The sequence below is a fragment of the Bubalus bubalis genome, chromosome 1 (assembly GCF_019923935.1).
Source record: "Bubalus bubalis isolate 160015118507 breed Murrah chromosome 1, NDDB_SH_1, whole genome shotgun sequence".
Lineage (NCBI taxonomy): Eukaryota > Metazoa > Chordata > Mammalia > Artiodactyla > Bovidae > Bubalus > Bubalus bubalis.
In genome coordinates this window covers 11272132-11292610 of record NC_059157.1, presented here as the reverse complement: position 1 = coordinate 11292610, position 20479 = coordinate 11272132, and the positions used below count along the sequence as shown (strand labels likewise).

The 20479-nt window shown below is 37.4% G+C and overlaps 1 protein-coding gene and 1 non-coding gene across 2 annotated transcripts in view; both read left to right on the top strand.

The window, feature by feature from the left end:
- ADAM32 (ADAM metallopeptidase domain 32) overlaps positions 1-20479 on the top strand; it is a 176570-nt gene that overhangs the window by 42564 nt on the left and 113527 nt on the right. The window contains exons 7-9 of the mRNA XM_025278234.3: positions 4577-4648; positions 16486-16557; positions 16764-16930. Of these exons, the coding sequence (XP_025134019.3) occupies positions 4577-4648; positions 16486-16557; positions 16764-16930 (311 nt within the window). The remainder of the gene's footprint in view (positions 1-4576; positions 4649-16485; positions 16558-16763; positions 16931-20479) is intronic.
- TRNAH-AUG lies at positions 12311-12382 on the top strand. The gene has a single exon. It is a non-coding gene; the product is annotated as a tRNA-His (tRNA).

The following is a 20479-nucleotide window of genomic DNA, read 5'->3' as shown; positions in this document are numbered from 1 at the left end:
GAGCTGCAGCCGTCCCCTGCTTATTGAGACTCTTCAGGATCAGTAGGTGGGTCTAGCTTAGGCACCTGTCATATTCTTTTGCCCTGGGTCCTGGTGCACGTAAGATTTTGTGTGTGCTCTTGGGACTCACATCTCTTTATCCCCTAGTCCTGTGAAGATCCTGAAATTAAGCTCCACTCTACTTCAAAGCAAAATGCTTTGAAGGGGCTCATCTTCCCAGTGCTGGATTTCTAGTGCTGCTTCCCAGACTAGGGAGCTTGACATGGGGCTCAAGAACTCTTATTCCCATGGGATAATCTGTGTAGTATAATTATTTTCCAGTTTGTAGGTTGCTGTAAGTTTCATTATTTTGTGAGTTTGCTCCTCCTACCTGTCTCTTTGGTTCCTTCTTGATATTTTTAGTTGTAGAAGATCCTTTCTGGTAAGTTCTAATCTTTTTCATGCATGATTATTCTGAAGATAGTTGTGATTTTGATGTGGTTGTGGGAGGAAGTGAGCTCAGGATCTATTTACTCTTCCATCTTGATAAAAGCTCTGTTCTCTAATTTCTATTTCATATTTCATCCTTTTGGTAGATTTGGTTTTAGTTTGCTCCTGTTTATCTAGTTTCTTCAGGTATAAAGTTAAGTTAGGCATTTATATTACAATTTTTCTTCTGTTTTAATTGTATCTCAAATGTTTTGATATGTTACCTTTTCATCTTCATCGTTTCAAAATTATTTTCTTATCACTAATTAGTACACTTTCTTTTCAACTAAAATAAGTCCCTTTAAAATTTCTTGTCGGACTGGTTTCATATTGATGAACTCTTTTATTTTTATTTGTCTGTAAATCTTCGAAGCTTTATCATTCAGAGTTGAAGAAAAGATAGTTATAATTTTTTTCTAGCATCCTGAATATATGGTGGTATTCTTTTCTGGCCTGCAGAGTTTTTTGCTGAAAAATTGCTAATAGTCTTATAGCAATTCCCTTGTATGTAAAACATTTTCTCTTGTGGCTCTTACTTTTGACATTAAAATTATAATATGCTTTGGAGTGGGGATCTTTGCATTTTTAGAAAAATGGGCTTCCTTAGTCCAAATGTCTGTTTTCTTACCCATATTAGGGAAGTTTTCAATCATTGTCTCTACAGAAAAAATTTCTACCCCTTTTTCTTCTCCTTCTAGGACTTCTGTAAATGCAAATGTTTGTTACCTTATTATTTTGTAGCCCCTTATGCTATCTTTCCTATTTTAAATTCTCTCTTCTTTTTGTTTCTCTTATTGAGTTCCACTGCATTTTCTTTGGGTTGACTGAGTTTTTTTCTTCTGCTTCACCTACTCCACTGTTGACCCTTTCTACTGTATTTTTCACTTGTTATTGTATTCTACAGTTCTGTTACTACTCTTTGATAGTTTCTTGTATTTTCTCTCTCTGTGTTAAAGTTCTCACTATATTCATTGACTCATCTCTCCAGTTCAGTGAGCATCTTTAAGACAAGTACTTTAAACTCTTTATCAGGTAAATTACCTGTCTCCATTTCACTGAGTTTTTTTTTTATGAGTTTTCTATCTTGTTCTTCCAATTGGAACACAGTCCTCTGTTTTTTCATCTTGCTTGACTTTCTGTGTTGGTTTTTATACAGTAGATGAAAAACCACCTCTCCTAATCTTGGCGTGTCCTTGTGTAAGAGTGAAACTTGTTGTTCAACCCTGCTCCAGCTCTTTGTCATCTCTCAAAACTTTGTGCTTATCCAAGTAGCATATTAGTGTCTTGAAGGGGAGATTCTTAGTACTTAGATTCTGGTTGTTTGGAAACTAGATCCTCAAGCAGCTGCTTTCAAAAGTATGCACATGTATATAGTCCTGTGGGATTGCAAGTGTACGGACTGTTCTCCAGGATATCTAGCAGTGTTTCCTTAGCAGCAGTCATAAAATCTGGGGCTTCAAATAAGTGTATATGCTCTTTTCTGGGAGATATTGGAGAGCTGGAGCAAGGCAAAGGGAGTGTGCCAAGATGGTGTCCACAGACTGCATTCCTTGAGAGAAGCTCTGTCGTTTGCACTGGATGTGTGCTAAACCTGAAGCCTTCCTCAGTATGTTATCTACACAGTGCTCTGGGATTCGCAGCTTGCCAAGAGCCATCCTTCAATAGTTGCAGTCCTTTGTGTCTCAGAAATGCAAGCCCCCTAGCCACCAGAGCCAGGCAATCAAGGAGCATTCCCTGGAGGGCAGCTTCAAAAACTGGGTTAATACTTTTAAAAACTAGGGCAGATGGAGCACTCAAAGATAGCACTCACCCTCTGAAGTGTCTGGGAAACATTACACTTAGCCAATAGATGTGCATGTAATTAGAAGTCTGCCTCTCAGGCTGCAGCCTTGATGATTATCTAAGAGGCCTCCATAACAGAAAGACTGTTGAAACTAATAAACAAATTCAGTAAACTTGCAGGATACAAAACAAATGTACAGAAATCTGTTGTGTTTCTATACACCACTAATAAACTGTCAAAAGTAGAAATAAACACCCATTTACAATGCATCAAAAAGGATATAATACCTAGGAATAAATTTAACCAAGGAAGTGAAAGAACTCTATATTGAAAATTACAAGATACAGGTGAAAGAAATGGAAGAAGACAGAAACAAATGGAAAGATATTCCATGCTCATGGGTTGGGAGAATCAAGGTTGTTAAAATTTCCATACTACCCAAAGCAATCTACATATTCAGTGCAATCCCTATAAAATTCCCATGGTATTTTTCAAAGAAACAGGAAAATAATCCCTAAGTTTGTATGGAACTACAATCACCAAATAACAAAGCAATCTTGAGAAAGGAAACAAAGCTGGAGTCTTCAAACTCTCTGATTTCAGAGTATATTACAAAGCTATATTCATTAAAATAATATTATACTGACATGAAAAGATATACCCAGATCAGTGGAACAGACTATAAATAAACCCAACAGACAGACATAAACCCAAATATGTATGTTTAATAAATTTATGACAGAAGAACCAAAAATATATGATGGAGAAAGGACAGACTTTTCAATAAACGATATTAGGACAACTGGACAGTGACATACAAAAGAATGAATGGATAACTTTTATACAATACACAAAATAAACTCAAAATGGATTAAAGACTTGAATATAAGACCTGAAATCATAATTCTTCTTAGTAGAAGATAAATGCACTAACTTGAAAACATATATGCACGCCTGTGTTCACTGAAGCATTATCTGCAGTAGCAAAAATATGAACCAATCTGAGTATCTGGATAAGTAATGATTAAATAAATTGTTATGTACATTTATCAATATAGTGGAATGTTACTCAGCCTTAAGAAGAAAGTGCTGCCATTTTTGGCAATATGGATGAATCTTGAGGATGTTAAAACTCAACATTGAAAAAACGAAGATCATGGCATCCAGTCCCATCACTTCATGGCAAATAGATGGGGAAACAATGGAAACAGTGAAAGACTTTATTTTCTTGGGCTCCAAAATCACTGCATCTATGAAATTTAAAGACGCTCCTTGGAAGAAAAGCTATGACCTACCTAGGCAGCATATTAAAAAGTAGAAACATTACTTTGCCGACAAAATCCATCTAGTCAAAGCTATGGTTTTTCCAGTAGTCTTGTTTGGTTGTGAGAGTTGGACCATAAAGAAAGCTGAGTGCTGAAGAATAGATGCTTTGAACCGTGATGTTGGAGAAGACTCTTGAGAGTCCCTTGGACAGCAAGGAGATCAAACCAGTCAATCCTAAAAGGCAATCAGTCCTGAACATTCATTGGTAGGACTGGTTTTGAAGCTGAAACTCCAATACTTTGGCCACCTGATGCAAAGAGCGGACTCATTGGAAAAGACCCTGATGCTGGAAAAGATTGAAGGCAGGAGAAGGGGACAACAGAGGGCGAGATAGTTGGATGGCATCGCTGATGCAATGGACATGAATTTGAGCAAGCTCCGGGAGTTGGTCATGGGACAGGGAAGCCTGGCGTGCTGCAGCACACGGGGTGGCAAAGGGTCAGACAAGACTGAACGACTGAACTGAACTGAGGATGTTATGTGAGTAAAATAAGCCAGACACAGAAAGACAAATACTACATCTCACTTTTATGTGGAATCTACAATAGTCAAACTCATAGACACAGTGCAGTGGTATTTTTCAGAGGCTGCAGACCAACAGAAACACGGAAATGTTGGTTAAAGGGTATAAAGTTTGATGTATGCAAATGAGTAAGTTCTGGAAATTTAATAAACAGTAGCATAACTGTAGTAAGCAATATTCTATTGTAAAATTTAAATTTTCTGAGAGGGTTGATCTTATGTGCTCTTACCACACACACACACACATACAAGAAAAAAGAAAATGGTAACTATATGAGAGTTGATATGTTAATTAGCATGATTGTGGCAGTTATTTCACATTGCATAAGTATATCAAAGCATCGTCTTATAATTTAAGTGTATATGTATGTATATATTTCAACTATGATTAAATAAAGGTCTAAATATTCTAAAAGTTTAGAATAAACAAGTTGTGAAAGTTTTCAACTCTTTAAATATTGTTGTTCTTTTTTCTAGCCAGAATCAACTGTTTCAACTGATTTAATTCCTCTTTATCTAGAAATGCATATCGTGGTAGACAAAGCTTTGGTATGTGTTTTACTTTTTCTTTGCACTTGAATATTTGATATGAATGTATGATTATCCCTAGCTAGAAAGGAACTTAAATATTCCAGTCTTCTTACTTCAATGTCACTCCCAGAGAACAGTGAAGAACCAAATATTCAAAATTGTACTAGTTCTATCAGAAATATTTTATTTGAAATCTTTATGTAAGAAACCTGCATAACAAAATGGTTTTATTATTATTTTTCTGGTAGTTCACAACTTTAGAGTCTCTCTCAATCCACAAAATTTTTAATGGTGATATTTTTAAGTGAAATTCTTTAAGCTTTAATTCTTGTTTTAGGGTACTTGAAGAGCAGCATGTAGTCTAGAAAATGTTTGGCTAATAAGATATTTATTGGCACAGAAATAATGATGGTATAACCATTTATGGTAAGCCTGGTGGGCTGCTGTCTATGGGGTCACACAGAGTCGGATGCAACTGAAGCGACTTAGCAGCAGCAGCAGCAGCTTACATTAAAGTATCAAGATTTTTTAATGGTTTTATTCATGCAGCTGATTGAGTGTAGTCTAAATGCTCCTCTAGATTACTTATTCCCATAAACAATTTGAGGACCTCTGAACTTCAGACTCTTGAGGTGATAACTCAGTTTGTTTTCAGTAAAATTTGCTTTATTTCTCCCATACTTCAAAGATTTCAGAAAACAGGGATAAAACATATTTTCTAGATTTTTTTCTGAAATATTTGATTATCATATCTGTGGAAAACCACAGAGAATGTGAATTATATTGATTTCTAATTCTATTTGTAGGATTGTAGAGCTTGTCAGGAAGTGAGTTGAGAGTTTGAGATAGGAGAGATTTAGGGAAGGATATTAAAATACTTATTAAATGAGTATTAGGGAAAACAGCAAAAGGAACATTAGGAGAAAGTTGAGATATTTCTGGTAAAGATGACTAAATTTCCAGGGAATATTTTGGTTTATGAAAATTATTTTGTTTCAGGATTCAGTTAAGTTCAGTCACTGAGTCGTGTCCAACTCTTTGTGACCCCATGAACCGCAGCACACCAGGCCCCGCTGTCCATTACCAAATCTTGGAGTCCACTCAAACCCATGTCCATCGAGTTGGTGATGCCATCCAGCCATCTCAGCCTCTGTTGTCCCCTTCTCCTCCTGCCCTCAATCTTTCCCAGCATCAGGGTCTTTTCCAGTGAGTCAGCTCTTCGCATGAGGTGGCCAAAGTATTGGAGTTTCAGCTTCAGCATCAGTCCTTTCCCTGAACACCCAGGACTGATCTCCTTTAGGATGGACTGGTTGGATCTCCTCACAGTCCAAGGGACTCTCAAGAGTCTTCTCCGACACCACAATTCAAAAGCATCAATTCTTGTTTCAGGATTATGTTGTTTTAAAAGCTTCTTGTCCAAATTGCCAGATTTGCTGGTTATAAAATGCTGATTAAGCATCTCTTTTCTATGTTTTTACAAATATTTATATATTCTTTAATAAGACAAATATTGAGCTAAATATGACATCTGTGTTACCAGATATTGGGCATGTAGAGAAGAATAGTGATATCTTCAGTCTCTTCACAAATTTTAAATTAATAATTGCAGCCTAGTGAATTCAGTGCCAGATTGAGGGAGTCTATGGTACAATAAAAACAGTGCAAATTTTCCAGTTCAAGATCGTGGAGTAAAAGAACATGTACTCATCTCTTCCTGCAAGAGCACCTAAATCGTAACAAGGTGTTGAACAGCCATTGACAGGATGATGCTGGAACCCCATGTCCAAAAAAAAGATACCCCATGCCCAAAGACAAGAAGCCACACACACACACACAAAAGAAGCCACAATGAGGCACTAGGAGAGGTGCAAACATGATAAAATAAAATCCTATACCTGCCAGCTAGGCCACCCACAATCTGGAGAACAATAATACCAAAGAAGTTCTCCTTCTTCACTGTGGTGATGATTCTGAGCCTCACGTCAGGCTTCCCAGCTAGGAGATCTGGCAAAGGGACTGGGAATCCCCAGAGAATCTGACTTTGAAGGCAGCAGGACTTGATTATAGGATTTCTACAGGACTGAGGGAAACAGAGACTCAACTCTTGGAAGGCACAAACAAAATCTTCCATATACCAAGACCCAAGGGAAAGGAGCAGTGACCCCACAGGAGACTGAATCAGACCTACCTGCTAGTGTTGGAGGGTCTCCTGTGGAGGTGTGGGTCAGCAGTGGCTTCCGCAGGGATGATGGCACTGGCAGCAGTCCTGGAAAACGCCTCTTGGCGTAAGTCCTTTTGGAGGTTGCCATTAACCCCACACAGAGTTCATAGACCCCAGGGCTGGGTTGCCACAAGCCAGGCAACTAACAGAGAGGGAGCACAACTCCACCCATCAGCAAATAATTGGATTAAAGATTTAATGAGCATGGCCCTGCCCACCAGAACAAGACCCAATTTCTCTCACTGCCAGTCCCTCCCATCAGGAAGCTTACACAAGGCTCTTAGCCTCATCTACCAGAAGGAAGACAGAAAAAGCAAGAAGAACCACACTCCTACAATGGCTAGAACAAAAGCCACATTACAGAAGTTACTCAGAATGAAAAAGCAGAACATTATGTTTCAGATGAAGGGACAAGAAAAAACTCCAGAAAAACAACTAAATGAAGTGGAGATAGGCAACCTTCCAGAAAAAGGATTCAGAATGGTGATAGTGAAGATGATCCAGGGTCTTGGAAAAAGAATGATGATGCAGAAAATGTTTACCAAAGGCCTAGAAGAACTAAAGAACAAATGAACAGAGATAACAGATACACTAGAGATGAAGAATCAATAGCAGAATAACTGAGGCAGAGGAATGGATAAGTGACCTGGAGAACAGAATGGTGGAAATCACTGCTGCAGAAAAGAATACAGAAAAAATAATGAAAAAAGTGAAGACGGCCTATGAGATGCTTGGGACAACATGAAACCCATGAGCAGTCACATTACAGGGGTTCTGGAAGGAGAAGAGAGAAAGGACCTGATAAAATATTTGAAGAATAATAGCTGAAAATTTCCCTAACATGGGAAAGGATATAGTCAACCAAGTCCAGGAAGCACAAAGAGTCCCAGGCAAGATAAACCCAAGAAAGAACACACTGAGACACATAGTAATCAAAATGACAAAAATTAAAGACAAAGATAAAATATGAAGCAAGGGAAAAGGACAAATAACATACAAGGGAACTACCATAAAGTTATCAGCTGATTTCTCAACAGAAATCTGGCTTTTTCTACAAGCAAGGAGTGGCACAATATATTTGAAGTGATAAAAGGAAAAAACCTACAACCAAGAATACTCTACCCAGCAAGACTCTTGTTCAGATTTGATGGAGAAATCAAAAGCTTTCCAGACAAGCAAAGTTTAATAGAATTCCTCACCATGAAACCAACGTTACAACAAACATTAAAGGAACTTCTCTAGGCAGGAAACACAAGAGAAGGAGAAGACCTACAGAAAATAAACCTCAAATAATTAAGAAAACAGTATAGGATCATACATACTGATAATTTACCTTAAATGTAAATATGAACCAAATGATGCTGTAAAGAGCAATATTGCATAGGAAACTGGAACGTTAGGTCCATGAATCAAGGCAAATTGGAAGTGGTCAAACAGGAGATGGCAAGAGTGAACATCAACATTCTAGGAATCAGTGAACTAAGACGGACTGGAATGGATGAATTTAACTCAGATGACCATTATATCTACTACTGTGGGCAGGACTCCCTTAGAAGAAATGGAGTAGCCATCATGGTCAACAAAAGAGTCTGAAATGCAGTACTTGGATGCAGTCTCAAAAATGACAGGATGATCTCTGTTCGTTTGCAAGGCAAACCATTCAATATCACAGTAATCCAAGTCTATGTCCCAACCAGTAACGCTGAAGAAGCTGAAGTTGAACGGTTTTATAAAGACCTACAAGAAAGACCTTCTAGAACAAACACCCAGAAAAGATGTCCTTTTCATTATAGGGGACTGGAATGCAAAAGTAGGAAGTCAAGAGTTACATGGAGCAGCAGGCAAATTTGGCCTTGGAGTACAGAATGAAGCAGAGCAAAGGCTAATAGAGTTCTGCCAAGAGAATGTGTTGGTCATAGCAATCACCCTCTTCCAACAACACAAGAGAAGACTCTACACATGGACATCAACAGATGGTCAACACCGAAATCAGATTGATTATATTCTTTCCAGCCAAAGATGGAGAAGCTCTATACAGTCAGCAAAAACAAGACCAGGAGCTGACTGTGGCTCAGATCATGAACTCCTTTTGCCAAATTCAGACTGAATTTGAAGAAATTGGAGAAAACCACTAGACCATTCAGGTATGACCTGAATCAAATCCCTTATGATTGTACAGTGGAAGTGAGAAATAGATTTAAGGGACTAGATCTGACAGACAGAGTGCCTGATGAACTATGGACAGAGGTTCGTGACATTGTATAGGAGACAGGAATCAAGACCATCCCCAAGAAAAATAAATGCAAAAAAGCAAAATGGTTGTCTGAGGAGGCCTTACAAATAGCTGTGAAAAGAAGAGACGCAAAAAGCAACGGAGAAAAGGAAAGATATTAACATCTGAATGCAGAGTTCCAAAGAATAGCAAGGAGAGATAAGAAGGCCTTCCTCAGCGATCAATGCAAAGAAATAGAGGAGAACAATAGAATGGGAAAGACTAGAGATCTCTTCAAGAGAATTAGAGATAGCAAGGGAACATTTCATGCGAAAATGGGCTCGATAAAGGACAGAAATGGTATGGACCTAACAGAAGCAGAAGATATTAAGAAGAAGTGTCAAGAATACACAGAACTGTACAAAAAAGATCTTCATGACCCAGAGAATCACGATGGTGTGATCACTGACCTAGAGCCAGACATCCTGGAATGTGAAGTCAAGTGGGCCTTAGAAAGCATCACTACAAACAAAGCTAGTGGAGGTGATGGAATTCCAGTTGAGCTATTTCAAATCCTGAAAGATGATGCTGTGAAAGTGCTGCACTCAATATGCCAGCAAATTTGGAAAACTCAGCAGTGGCCACAGGACTGGAAAAGGTCCGTTTTCATTCCAATCCCAAAGAAAGGCAATGCCAAAGAATGCTCAAACTACCACACAATTGCACTCATCTCACACGATAGTAAAGTAATATTCAAAATTCTCCAAGCCAGGCTTCAGCAATATGTGAACCATGAACTTCCAGATGTTCAAACTGGTTTTAGAAAAGGCAGAGGAAAGTGAAAGTGAAAGTGAAGGCTCTCAGTCATGTCCGACTCTTTGCGACCCCATGAATCTCAGCGTGCCAGGCCTCCCTGTCCATCACCAACTCCCAGAGTTCACTCAGACTCATGTCCATCGAGTCAGTGATGCCATCCAGCCATCTCATCCTCTGTCGTCCCCTTCTCCTTCTGCCCCCAATCCCTCCCAGCATCAGAGTCTTTTCCAATGAGTCAACTCTTCGCATGAGGTGGCCAAAGTACTGGAGTTTCAGCTTTAGCATCATTCCTTCCAAAGAAATCCCAGGGCTGATCTCCTTCAGAATGGACCAGTTGAATCTCCTTGCAGTCCAAGGGACTCTCAAGAGTCTTCTCCAACACCACACTTCAAAAGCATCAATTCTTCGGCGTTCAGAATACTGGCAACCAGAGATAAAATTGCCAACATTTGTTGGATAATGGAAAAAATAATAGAGTTCCAGAAAAACATTTCTGCTTTATTGACTATGCCAAAGCCTTTGACTGTGTGGATCACAATAAACCGTGGAAAATTCTGAAAGAGATGGGAATACCAGACCACCTGACCTGCCTCTTGAGAAACCTGTATCCAAGTCAGGAAGCAAGTTAGAACTGGACATGGAACAACAGACTGGTTCCAAATAGGAAAAGGAATACTTACGTCAAGACTGTATTGTCACCCTGCTTATTTAACTAATATGCAGAGTACATCATGAGAAACACTGGGCTGGAGGAAGCACTAGCTGGAATCAAGATTGATGGGAGAAATATCAATAACCTCAGATATGCAGATGACACCAGCCTTATGGCAGAAAGTGAAGAAGAACTAAAGAGCCTCTTGATGAAAGTGAAAGAGGAGAGTGGAAAAGTTGGCTTAAAGCTGAAGATTCAGAAAACTAAGATCATGGCCTCCAGTCCTATCACTTCATGGCAAATTGATGGGAAACAGTGGAAACAGTGGCTGACTTTATTTTAGGGGGCTCCAAAATCACTGCAGATGGTGATTGCAGCCATGAAATTAAAAGACACTTACGTCTTGGAAGGAAAGTTATGACCAACCTAGACAGCACATTAAAAAGCAGAGACATTACTTTGTCAACAAAGGTCCATCTAGTCAAGGCTGTCGTTTTTTCAGTAGTTGTGTATGGACGTGAGAGTTGGATTATAAAGAATGCTGAGCACCGAAGAATTGATGCTTTTGAACTGTGTTGTCAGAGAAGACTCTTGAGAGTCCCTTGGACTGCAAGGAGATCCTACCAGTCCATCCTAAAGATCAGTCCTGGGTGTTCATGGTAGGACTGATGTTGAGGCTGAAACTCCAATACTTTGGCCACCTGATGCGAAGAGCTGACTTGTTTGAAAAGACCCTATGCTGGGAAAGATTGAGGGCAGGAGGAGGAGGGGACGACAGAGAATGAGATGGTTGGGTGGCATCACCAACTCAATGGATATGGGTTTGGGTGAACTCCAGGAGTTGGTGATGGACAGGGAGGCCTGGCGTGCTGTGGTTCATGGGGTAGCAAATAGTCAGACATGACTGAGCGACTGAACTGAACTCAACTGAACCAAATGATATAGAGTCACTGGGTGGATGAAAACATGTGCATGTATGGTCTTCCACTTACCATATCACTCTACTTAATCCCCCAATTAGTGTGTAATTATTTTATACTCTTAGGTTCATCATGTTTCAATTATGACTCGAAATTACAATTGTCTTTTATGTTTTGTTTGCCTATTGATTGTGAAAACTGATAAACATATTTTACTCTTTTGATTATATAATGATTATTTGTTTTAATGTGATTGTATCATGGTTTGTCAACAGAAAATAATAGAATCCTGTATCATTAAAGTGAAAGTGAAGTCGGTCAGTCGTGTCTGACTCTTTGCGACCCTGTGGACTGTAGCCCACCAGGCTCCTCTGTCCATGTGTTTCTCCAGGCAAGAATACTGGAGTGGGTTGCCATTCCTTCTCCAGGGGAATCTTTCCTACCCAGGGATCAAACCCTGGTCTCCCACATTACAGGAAGATGCTTTAACCTCTGAGCCACCAGGGAAGCTCTAAGTAGCACTAAAACTACCATTTAATAGAAAATCCTGTAATCACTTTTTAAAAATTAAATGTATATCAGAATTTTCTTGGAATTAAAAAACAAATGCAATTGCCAAGGTACCGCTTTTGTTTGCCAAAGCTCCAGATGTGTTTCTAATGAGCAGCCATGTCTGAAAACAACTAGATTATATGGTGACGTTTTACTTTTTCTATTTCGTATTAGGTCATCTCATTTCATTTAGTTTGTGTGTTTTGATTTCTCTGTCTCTTTTTTGACATTGTTGTTCTTTCTCAAGCCTTGTGTGTGTGTATGTGTGTGTGTGTGTATATATATGTATAAATAGTGTGTATAAACTTCCCTGGTGGCTCAGACGGTAAAGCGTCTGCCTATGATGCAGGAGACCCGGGTTCGATTCCTGGGTGGGGAAGATCCCCTGGAGAAGGAAATGGCAACCCACTCCAGTACTCGTGCCTGGAAAATCCCATGGATGGAGGCGCCTGGTGGGCTACAGACCATGGGGTCGCAAAGAGTCAGACATGACTGAGCAACTTTCCTTTCTTTCCTTTCTTTCTTAGTGTGTATAATATATATTTTGGAAAATTTATGAATTTTGCCTATCTAAAATATTTATGACATTTTGATTCCACTTGTTTGACTCAGTATGAATAAAATGCTAGATTTCTAATTTATGTTCACTCAAAACTTTGATATAGTTCCATGTATTTTGGCATCTAGTATTACTGCTAAAATTCTAGAAAATTTATTATCTTAGTGATTTAAAAAAAAAAATTCGAATCAGGCTTGAAACTTTTAATCCAATTCTGAGAATTTAAAGATATATTATGTTGTTTAAAAAAATCCAGGAAATTAACATGTGATACTGTATTACTAACTGAAGTGCAGATTTTGTTCACATTTCACAAAATTTTATGCTAGTGTCCATTATTTGTTTTCACACATTATTCAAGACTCCACATTGTATTTAATTGCACTGAGAAGCTTCAGCTGCATGCAACAAGTTCTGGTAAATTCTCTTCATTTTTATTCTGTTGCAGATATTTTCTGATTTTCCTTCTTTAGGGCTTTTTAGATATATCCATCATTGAAAAGTGGACTTTTAATTACCACATACATGGGATTTTTAAAAGCATGTTGGGTATTAATTTCTCATTTTGGTATTAATTTCTCACCGAAATCCTTTCTTCTCTGCAGTCACCCTCTGTTTTTTTCAGTCTTCTAACTTTATTGAAGTTTTCAGTGGCTAAGTCAAAGAACTCTGTTGGTAAATGCCACATTGCACTTGAAAATATGTGGGTTATTTTCAAATATATTTTGATATTTATTTCTAATATAATTCCACAGTGATAAGAAAACAAACTGTGTATGATTTCAGCACCTTTATACCATGAAATTTTTATACCTTGTTTTATGTCCCTGGACCCTGGAGAAGGGAAAGGCTACCAATTCTAGTATTCTGGCCTGGAGAATTCCATGGACTGTATAGGCTATGGGATCACAAAGAGTGGGACACGACTGAATGACTTCCACTTCATTTATGTCCCTGGATATATTCCAGTGTCTCCTAGTTTATCACCTATGGGAACTTGAATAGAATTTTTATCCTACTGTTGTGTGAAAATTGTATAAATCTTAATTATATTGAATTGGCTCATAGTGCTCTTCAGGTTTACTATATCCTTCTACTTCTCTGTATATTCATTCCATTAATTTTTGAGAATCTGATATTGAAAGTCCAACTAAGAATCTTAATTTACCTACTTACTCAGCCATTAAAAAGAACACATTTGAATCAGTTCTAATGAGGTGGATGAAACTGGAGCCTATTATACAGAGTGAAGTAAGCCAGAAAGAAAAACACCAATACAGTATACTAACGCATATATATCGAATTTAGAAAGATGGTAACAATAACCCTGTGTACGAGACAGCAAAAGAGACACTGATGTATAGAACAGTCTTATGGACTCTGTGGGAGAGGGAGAGGGTGGGAAGATTTGGGAGAATGGCATTGAAACATGTGTAATATCATGTATGAAACGAGTTGCCAGTCCAGCTTCAATGCACGATACTGGATGCTTGGGGCTGGTGCACTGGGACGACCCAGAGGGATGGTGTGGGGAGGGAGGAGGGTTCAGGATGGGGAGCATATGTATACCTGTGGCGGATTCGTTTTGATGTTTGGCAAAACTAATACAGTGTTTCAGGTTTAAAAATAAAATAAAATTAAAAAAAAATACATAGTGGAACTATATGTAACCTTGTTCTGTATTTCCCAAATCTCCTGTAAATGTGTTATCATACTTTCATAATTAAAACAACAAGAACAACAGTGCATTACTGGAGCAAGACATAGAGACACAACTGTAACCCGAGATACTATAAGAGCGTGTAAGGAGGTGTTTGAAAATGTAGGTTTTATTATTATTTAGGCATGCTGATGCCAACAGATGGGGAGATGATTGCTATTGGAAAGACACTTTGTTTCACAGTTCCCAGGAGGAAAGGGTGTGCCACATCATGCCACGTGGGGAATCACCAAGAGTAGGTCAAGAGACAGAAGGAGCCATAGGAAAACATGGCAGGAACCTTTATTATGGTTCCTATAGGAAGAAATAGCAAGGCAAGGTAAACAGGTTTAGGATCGGCTAGTTTGGAAAGTTGCAGTGGGTTCTGGAGAATCGAGGTTGTTTAAAGGTATTTCGTACCTTGCCTTTGGATGATTAGGGCAGGGGAATTGGAGCGTGAGAACCTGGTGGCTCAGATCGTAAAGAATCTGCCTGCAGTGCAAGAGATACAGGAGACCTGGGCTAGATCCCTGGGCTCGAAAGATACTCTGGAGGAGAATGGCTACCCGTTCCAGTATTCTTTCCTGGAGAATCCCATGGACGGAGAAGCCTGGTGGGCTACAGTCCCTGGGGTCACAAAGACTCGGACATGACTGAGTGACTAACACTTTCACTTTTCACTAACCTGTAAAAGTGAAAAACTGAAAAAAAACCAAAAAAAAACCCTGATAAAGGAGATTGTTGGAGGTTGTGTTCTGATTTGGTTAGTTTGGCAGTGGGAGGAGGGTAGGGCCAAGGAAGACCTATTGTGAAACCTTTCTTTGCAAGGGCACATAAGACTGTTCTGTTCAGATAACTGAAAGAAGTTTAGGATGATTAATACACAAGGCTGAAGAGGGGAAAGGGAAAGAAATGAAGAACTGACATGATACTTGGATTTTATCCTAAAGGTACAGTCAATGAATGATTTTAATCAGGGTAATGACATGTTGATATTTTCATTTTAGAATCATGTTTGTAAACAGTGTAGGGGCAGGAATGCTGGTGAAAAGATTGAAGAAAGATAAAGCATTTAAGAGATTGTTGTAGTAATCAAGATAAACTTTTATAAATCAATAGATGGGAAAGGCCAATTTTAAATTACTGAGCTTCAGTTAGAAGAACTTGTAAATTGATTTGATTTATTCATTTTTTGGATAACTTTATTAAGCGTCACCTACATCTCCAGTTACTGTTTTATTTATTGGGAATAGAGTAGTGAACAAAACAGAAAAAGTTTTGCTGTCATAGAACATGTAGTATAATAAATGTGGGAGGTCATAAATGATAATAGAAGAATAGATAATGAAGAAGTGGAAATCTGAGGGGGAGCATATTTTTGAGGGAGGATGGTCAGTGTAGTTTTGAATATGCTTATCTTGAGGGTCCTGTGGAATATCCAAGGGATAGTGTGCATTCTTCAGAGCTTAATTCAGACTTCAGTAGTTATACTAATTTGTGTGTATATGTGTGGTTTTGTGTGGTAGTTTCACATATGTAGCCTTTCATAACTACCACCGCTTGGAATGGAGACACTCAAGAGCACTATCATCAGAAAGCTTTCTTATGTTATCCCTCTGGAGTCATTCCCATCTCTCCCTGCTTCCCTACTTCTTGACCTTTGGTAATCACTAATCAACTTCTCCCTCTGTGATTTCAGGAATACTGCATAAATGTTACCATGGAGTATATATCCTTTGAGATTTGTTTATACTTAGCATAATTTTTTTTAGGTTTACCCAAGATGTTCCATATATCAACAGTTCAGTAACGTCTCTTTTTTTCTTTTTATAACTAAGTAACATTTTTACTGAGTAGCATGTTATGAATGTACCAGTTTGTTTAACCCGTTGACCATTGAAGGACATATGAGTTGTTTCCACACATGCATGGATTTTTGTGAGCATCAATTTTTATTTCTTTAGGGATAAATGCCCATGAGTGCAATTGCTAGGTCTATTACCTGCTTTGAAACAAGTTGCCAAGCTATCACCCAGAGTGGCTATATGATTTTATATACTACAGTATGTGAGTGGTTCAATTTATATTCATTTTTTGTTGCTGTCTTATTTTGAAGTGTTCTAATTCCGAAGGAGCTTCAACCTGAGAGAGTAGATGGAGAGTAAATCTCAAACATATTGTATAATAAATCATATTAAAATTTTAAATTAATTATGTTTTTCAGTTTGATTACCTGGGCTCTGATAGCATGATAGTAACAAATAAAATCATCGAAATTATTGGCCTTGTAAATTCGGTAAGTATTTTCCTTTTCATACTAATCAGGAAAATTCATACTAAGTTTGAAATTGTAATTCACATTAACTTGATGTGCTGCTTTTGAAGAATTAAGTTGCCCATATAAATTGAGTGTGAATTTATCAAAGATTGAATTAATTTAATTATAAATGTAATTTAATACATAAAAATTAATTTTTCATGTATTTATCTTTCTTTTTTTAGATGTTTGCCCAATTAAAAATTTCTATCGTGCTGTCATCTTTGGAATTGTGGTCCGATAAAAATAAGATCTCTACAGTTGGTGAGGCAGAAGAATTATTGCATAGATTTTTAGAATGGAAAAATTCCTATCTTACCCTGAGGCCTCATGATATTGCATATCTATTCATGTAAGAATACTGTTTCAGTTTTCTTAGAAATCAAAGATTTGTGATATTGTTGTAGCTTAATTTAGGGAATTGTTTATTTTTGACTATTTAGACTTTGGTTATTTTTTATGCACTCATTCAGCCCTCATACTCTCTTTCTGGTTATCAGACAATAAAAGAAGATTACTAAAATTTATTTCTATGCTTAACATTTACTGATGAGATTGACATTTCAAGAGGTTAAACCAACTCAGGATTTTGATATCTAGGTTTTGGACCTACACTTAGTAACTCCAGAGTCAGTAATCTTAATCACTACATAAAAAGAAGGGATTTGCCCTGGGAAGTTTATATTATTATAATAAGTTTTGATCAAAGGCTTGGTAGAGTACTTGGTAGAGTATTTTATCCTAATGAATTTTCTACATTATTTTAAATGTTAGTTTTCTAACAATCAGTTGTAAGTATATACTTCATCATTGTATCCATATAAAATTTACTAGCACTTATGATCATCATGTCTTTCAATAAATCTGCATGTACATATTTTGAATTTGGCATGGTGATATTTCTTTTTGCATATGTAAGATTAATCTTTTCCCTACATCTGTTAATGGTGGGTTATTTTTCTTTTCATTTTTTTGACAGTCTGATGGATATAAAATTGAAATGTTTTTTAATTTCCTTTCTCCAAAGACTAGTAGATTTGAGCATCTTTTCACGTTTGTTAATCATTTGGATCTGTCCTTCTGAGATTGCCTTTTCATGTTATTTAACTAGTTCATTGTAATTTGTAAGGGTTTATTGAATGTTTAGATATTAATCCATTGTTTATGTATATCAAAAATACTTTTTCCATGTCTGTAATTTTTCTATAGATATTTAAATTTTTTTTTTGCTCCATAAAATCTTCAATGTTTTTAGGGCCAAGTTTGTTAATCTTATTTTTACTTCTGGATTTCCTATTTGATGAAGATCTCCTCCAGCCCTAAAGTTTAGTCTGCAAATTTTTGTTAAATAATAAATATTATTGTGTTTTATAAATGAGTTTTCAATGCATTTTAGTCTAATATTTGTATAACAAAAAATAAGTAAAATTTTATTTTCTTCCAGTTAAATAGCCAATTTTGCCATGAATTAAATTATTACCTTTGGCAAACATTTGTCAAGTCCCACAAACAACCTCTTGAAATGTTTAGAGATAAAAGTAAATCTATATATCAATGTGTTATTTGTAGACTTTTTGATACTAGTCATTTTCACAAGTGTGAAGTGATATCTCATTGTGCTTTTGATTTGCATTTCCTTGATAAAGTGATACTGAGCATCTTTTCATGTATTTCTTGGCTATCTATATGTCTTTGGAAAAATGTCTTTACAGGTCTTCCATTCATTTTAAAATCAGACACAGGAGACACAGGTTTGATCCCGGGGTGTGATGATCCCCTGGAGTAGGAAATGGCAACCCACTCCAGTATTCTTGCTTGGGAAATTCCATGGACAGAGGACCCTGGCGAGCTACAGTCCATGGGGTCTCAAAGAGTCAGACATGACTGAGCATGCATGCCTTTTATGATTTTTTAGTGTTGAGTTGTATGAGTTCTTTATATATTTTAGATATTAATCTATTATCAGATATATCATTTGCAAATATATTCTTCCACTCATTAGGTTGCTTTTTCATTTAGTTGATATCTTCCTTCACTGTGCAGAACAGTTTGGTTTCATGTAGTCCCATTTGTTTATTTTTTACTTTTATTTCCCTTGCCTGGGAAGACAGATGATAAAAAATACTGAGAGACTGATATCAAAGATTATATTGCCTATCTTTTCTTCTAGCATTTTAAAGTTTTAGGACTTAAATTTAATTCCTTAATCCCCTTTGAGGTTTTTTTGGATATGTTATGGAGAATTGTCCAGTTTTAAGAATGTGGCTGTCCAGTTTTCCCACCACAATTTATTGAAGAGGCTATCTTTTACCCCTTGTGTGTTCATACTTCTTTTATCATAGATTATCAACCTAATACACTTGGATTTATTTCTGGGCTGTCTATTCTGTTCCATGGATCTATGTGTCTGTTTTTTGTACCAGTACAGCACTGTTTTAATTAATATAGCTTTGTAGTATAGTTTGATATCAAAGAATGAAATATTTCCAGCTTTGTCCTTTTCCTCAGAATTGCCTAGCCTATTTGAGGATCCATTAAAATTATAGTATTCTTTGTTCAAATTTGGTGAAAAATGCTGTTGATATTTTGATAAAGGATTACATTGAATCTATAGATTGTATGAGATTTTAACATAATAATTCTCCTAATATGTGAACACATATGTCTTTCCCTCTGTTTGTGTTCTCTTTAGTATCTTTCATTAGTGTTTTACTAGTTTTCTGAGTATAGGTCTTTTATATGTTGGTTAGATTTATTCCTGAGTCTTTTAATTTTTTTTGATGTGATTGTAAATAAGATTGTGTTTTTATAAAGAAGTTTAAGTAGTTTTAAAAAAAATGATTGTTCTTTTTAAAAATGATTTTATTTATTTATTTTTGGCTGTGCTGGGTCTTCATTGCTGTGCACGCTTTTCTCTAATTATGGCGAGCAGGGGCTCCTCTCTAGTTGTGGTGCACAGGCTTCGCGTTGTGGTGTCATGACCTCTAGGGCACACTAGCTTCAGTAGTTGCAGCTCCTCGGCTCTAGAGCACAGGCTTAATAGCTGTGGCATATGGGCTTGGTTGCTCCATGGCATGTGGGACTCCCGGACTAGGGACTGAGCCTGTACCTACTACACCGGCAGCCAGAGTCTTTACCACCAAGTCACCAGGAAGCCCGAAACTGTCTTCTTCACTTCTCTTTCTGGTAAAATTTATTAGTGTATAGAAGCACAACTAATTATATTAATTTTGTATCCTGCAACTTTACAGAATTCATTGATGAGTTCTGACAGTTTTTTGTGGCATCTTTAGGATTTCCTATACATAGTATCATGTCATCTGCAAACTGTGAGTTTTGCTTCGTCCTTTTCCATCCTTTGGATTCCTTTTACTTCTTTTTCCAGTTCGAATGCTATGGCTAGGACTGCCAACACTATGTTGAATATAGTGGTGAGAATATAGTGAGCATCCTTGATGTGTTTCTAGTCTTAGAGGAAATGCTGCCAGTTTTTCATTCCTAGGTATGATGTTAGGTGCTGCAGGTTTGTCTTATACGACCTTTATTATGTTCCGTATGTTCTTTTATAGAGCTTCCCTGGTGGCTCAGTGGTAAAGAATCTGCCTGCCAATGCAGGGTTATGGGTTTTATCCCTGGACATGGGTTACATCCATCCCTGGGAAGATCCCCTGGAAAAGGAAATGGCAACCCACTCCAGTATTCTTGTCTGGGATATCCCATTGACAGAGGAGCCTCGTGGGCTACAGGCCATGGGGCCACAAAATAGTTAACTAAAATGTACCTTAGCCACTGAACAAAATGTTCATTTATACCCATTTTGTTGAGAATTTGTTGCCATAAATGCATGGTAAATGTTCTCAAGAGCTTTTTCTGTGTTGGTTCAAATGACTATTTTTTTTAC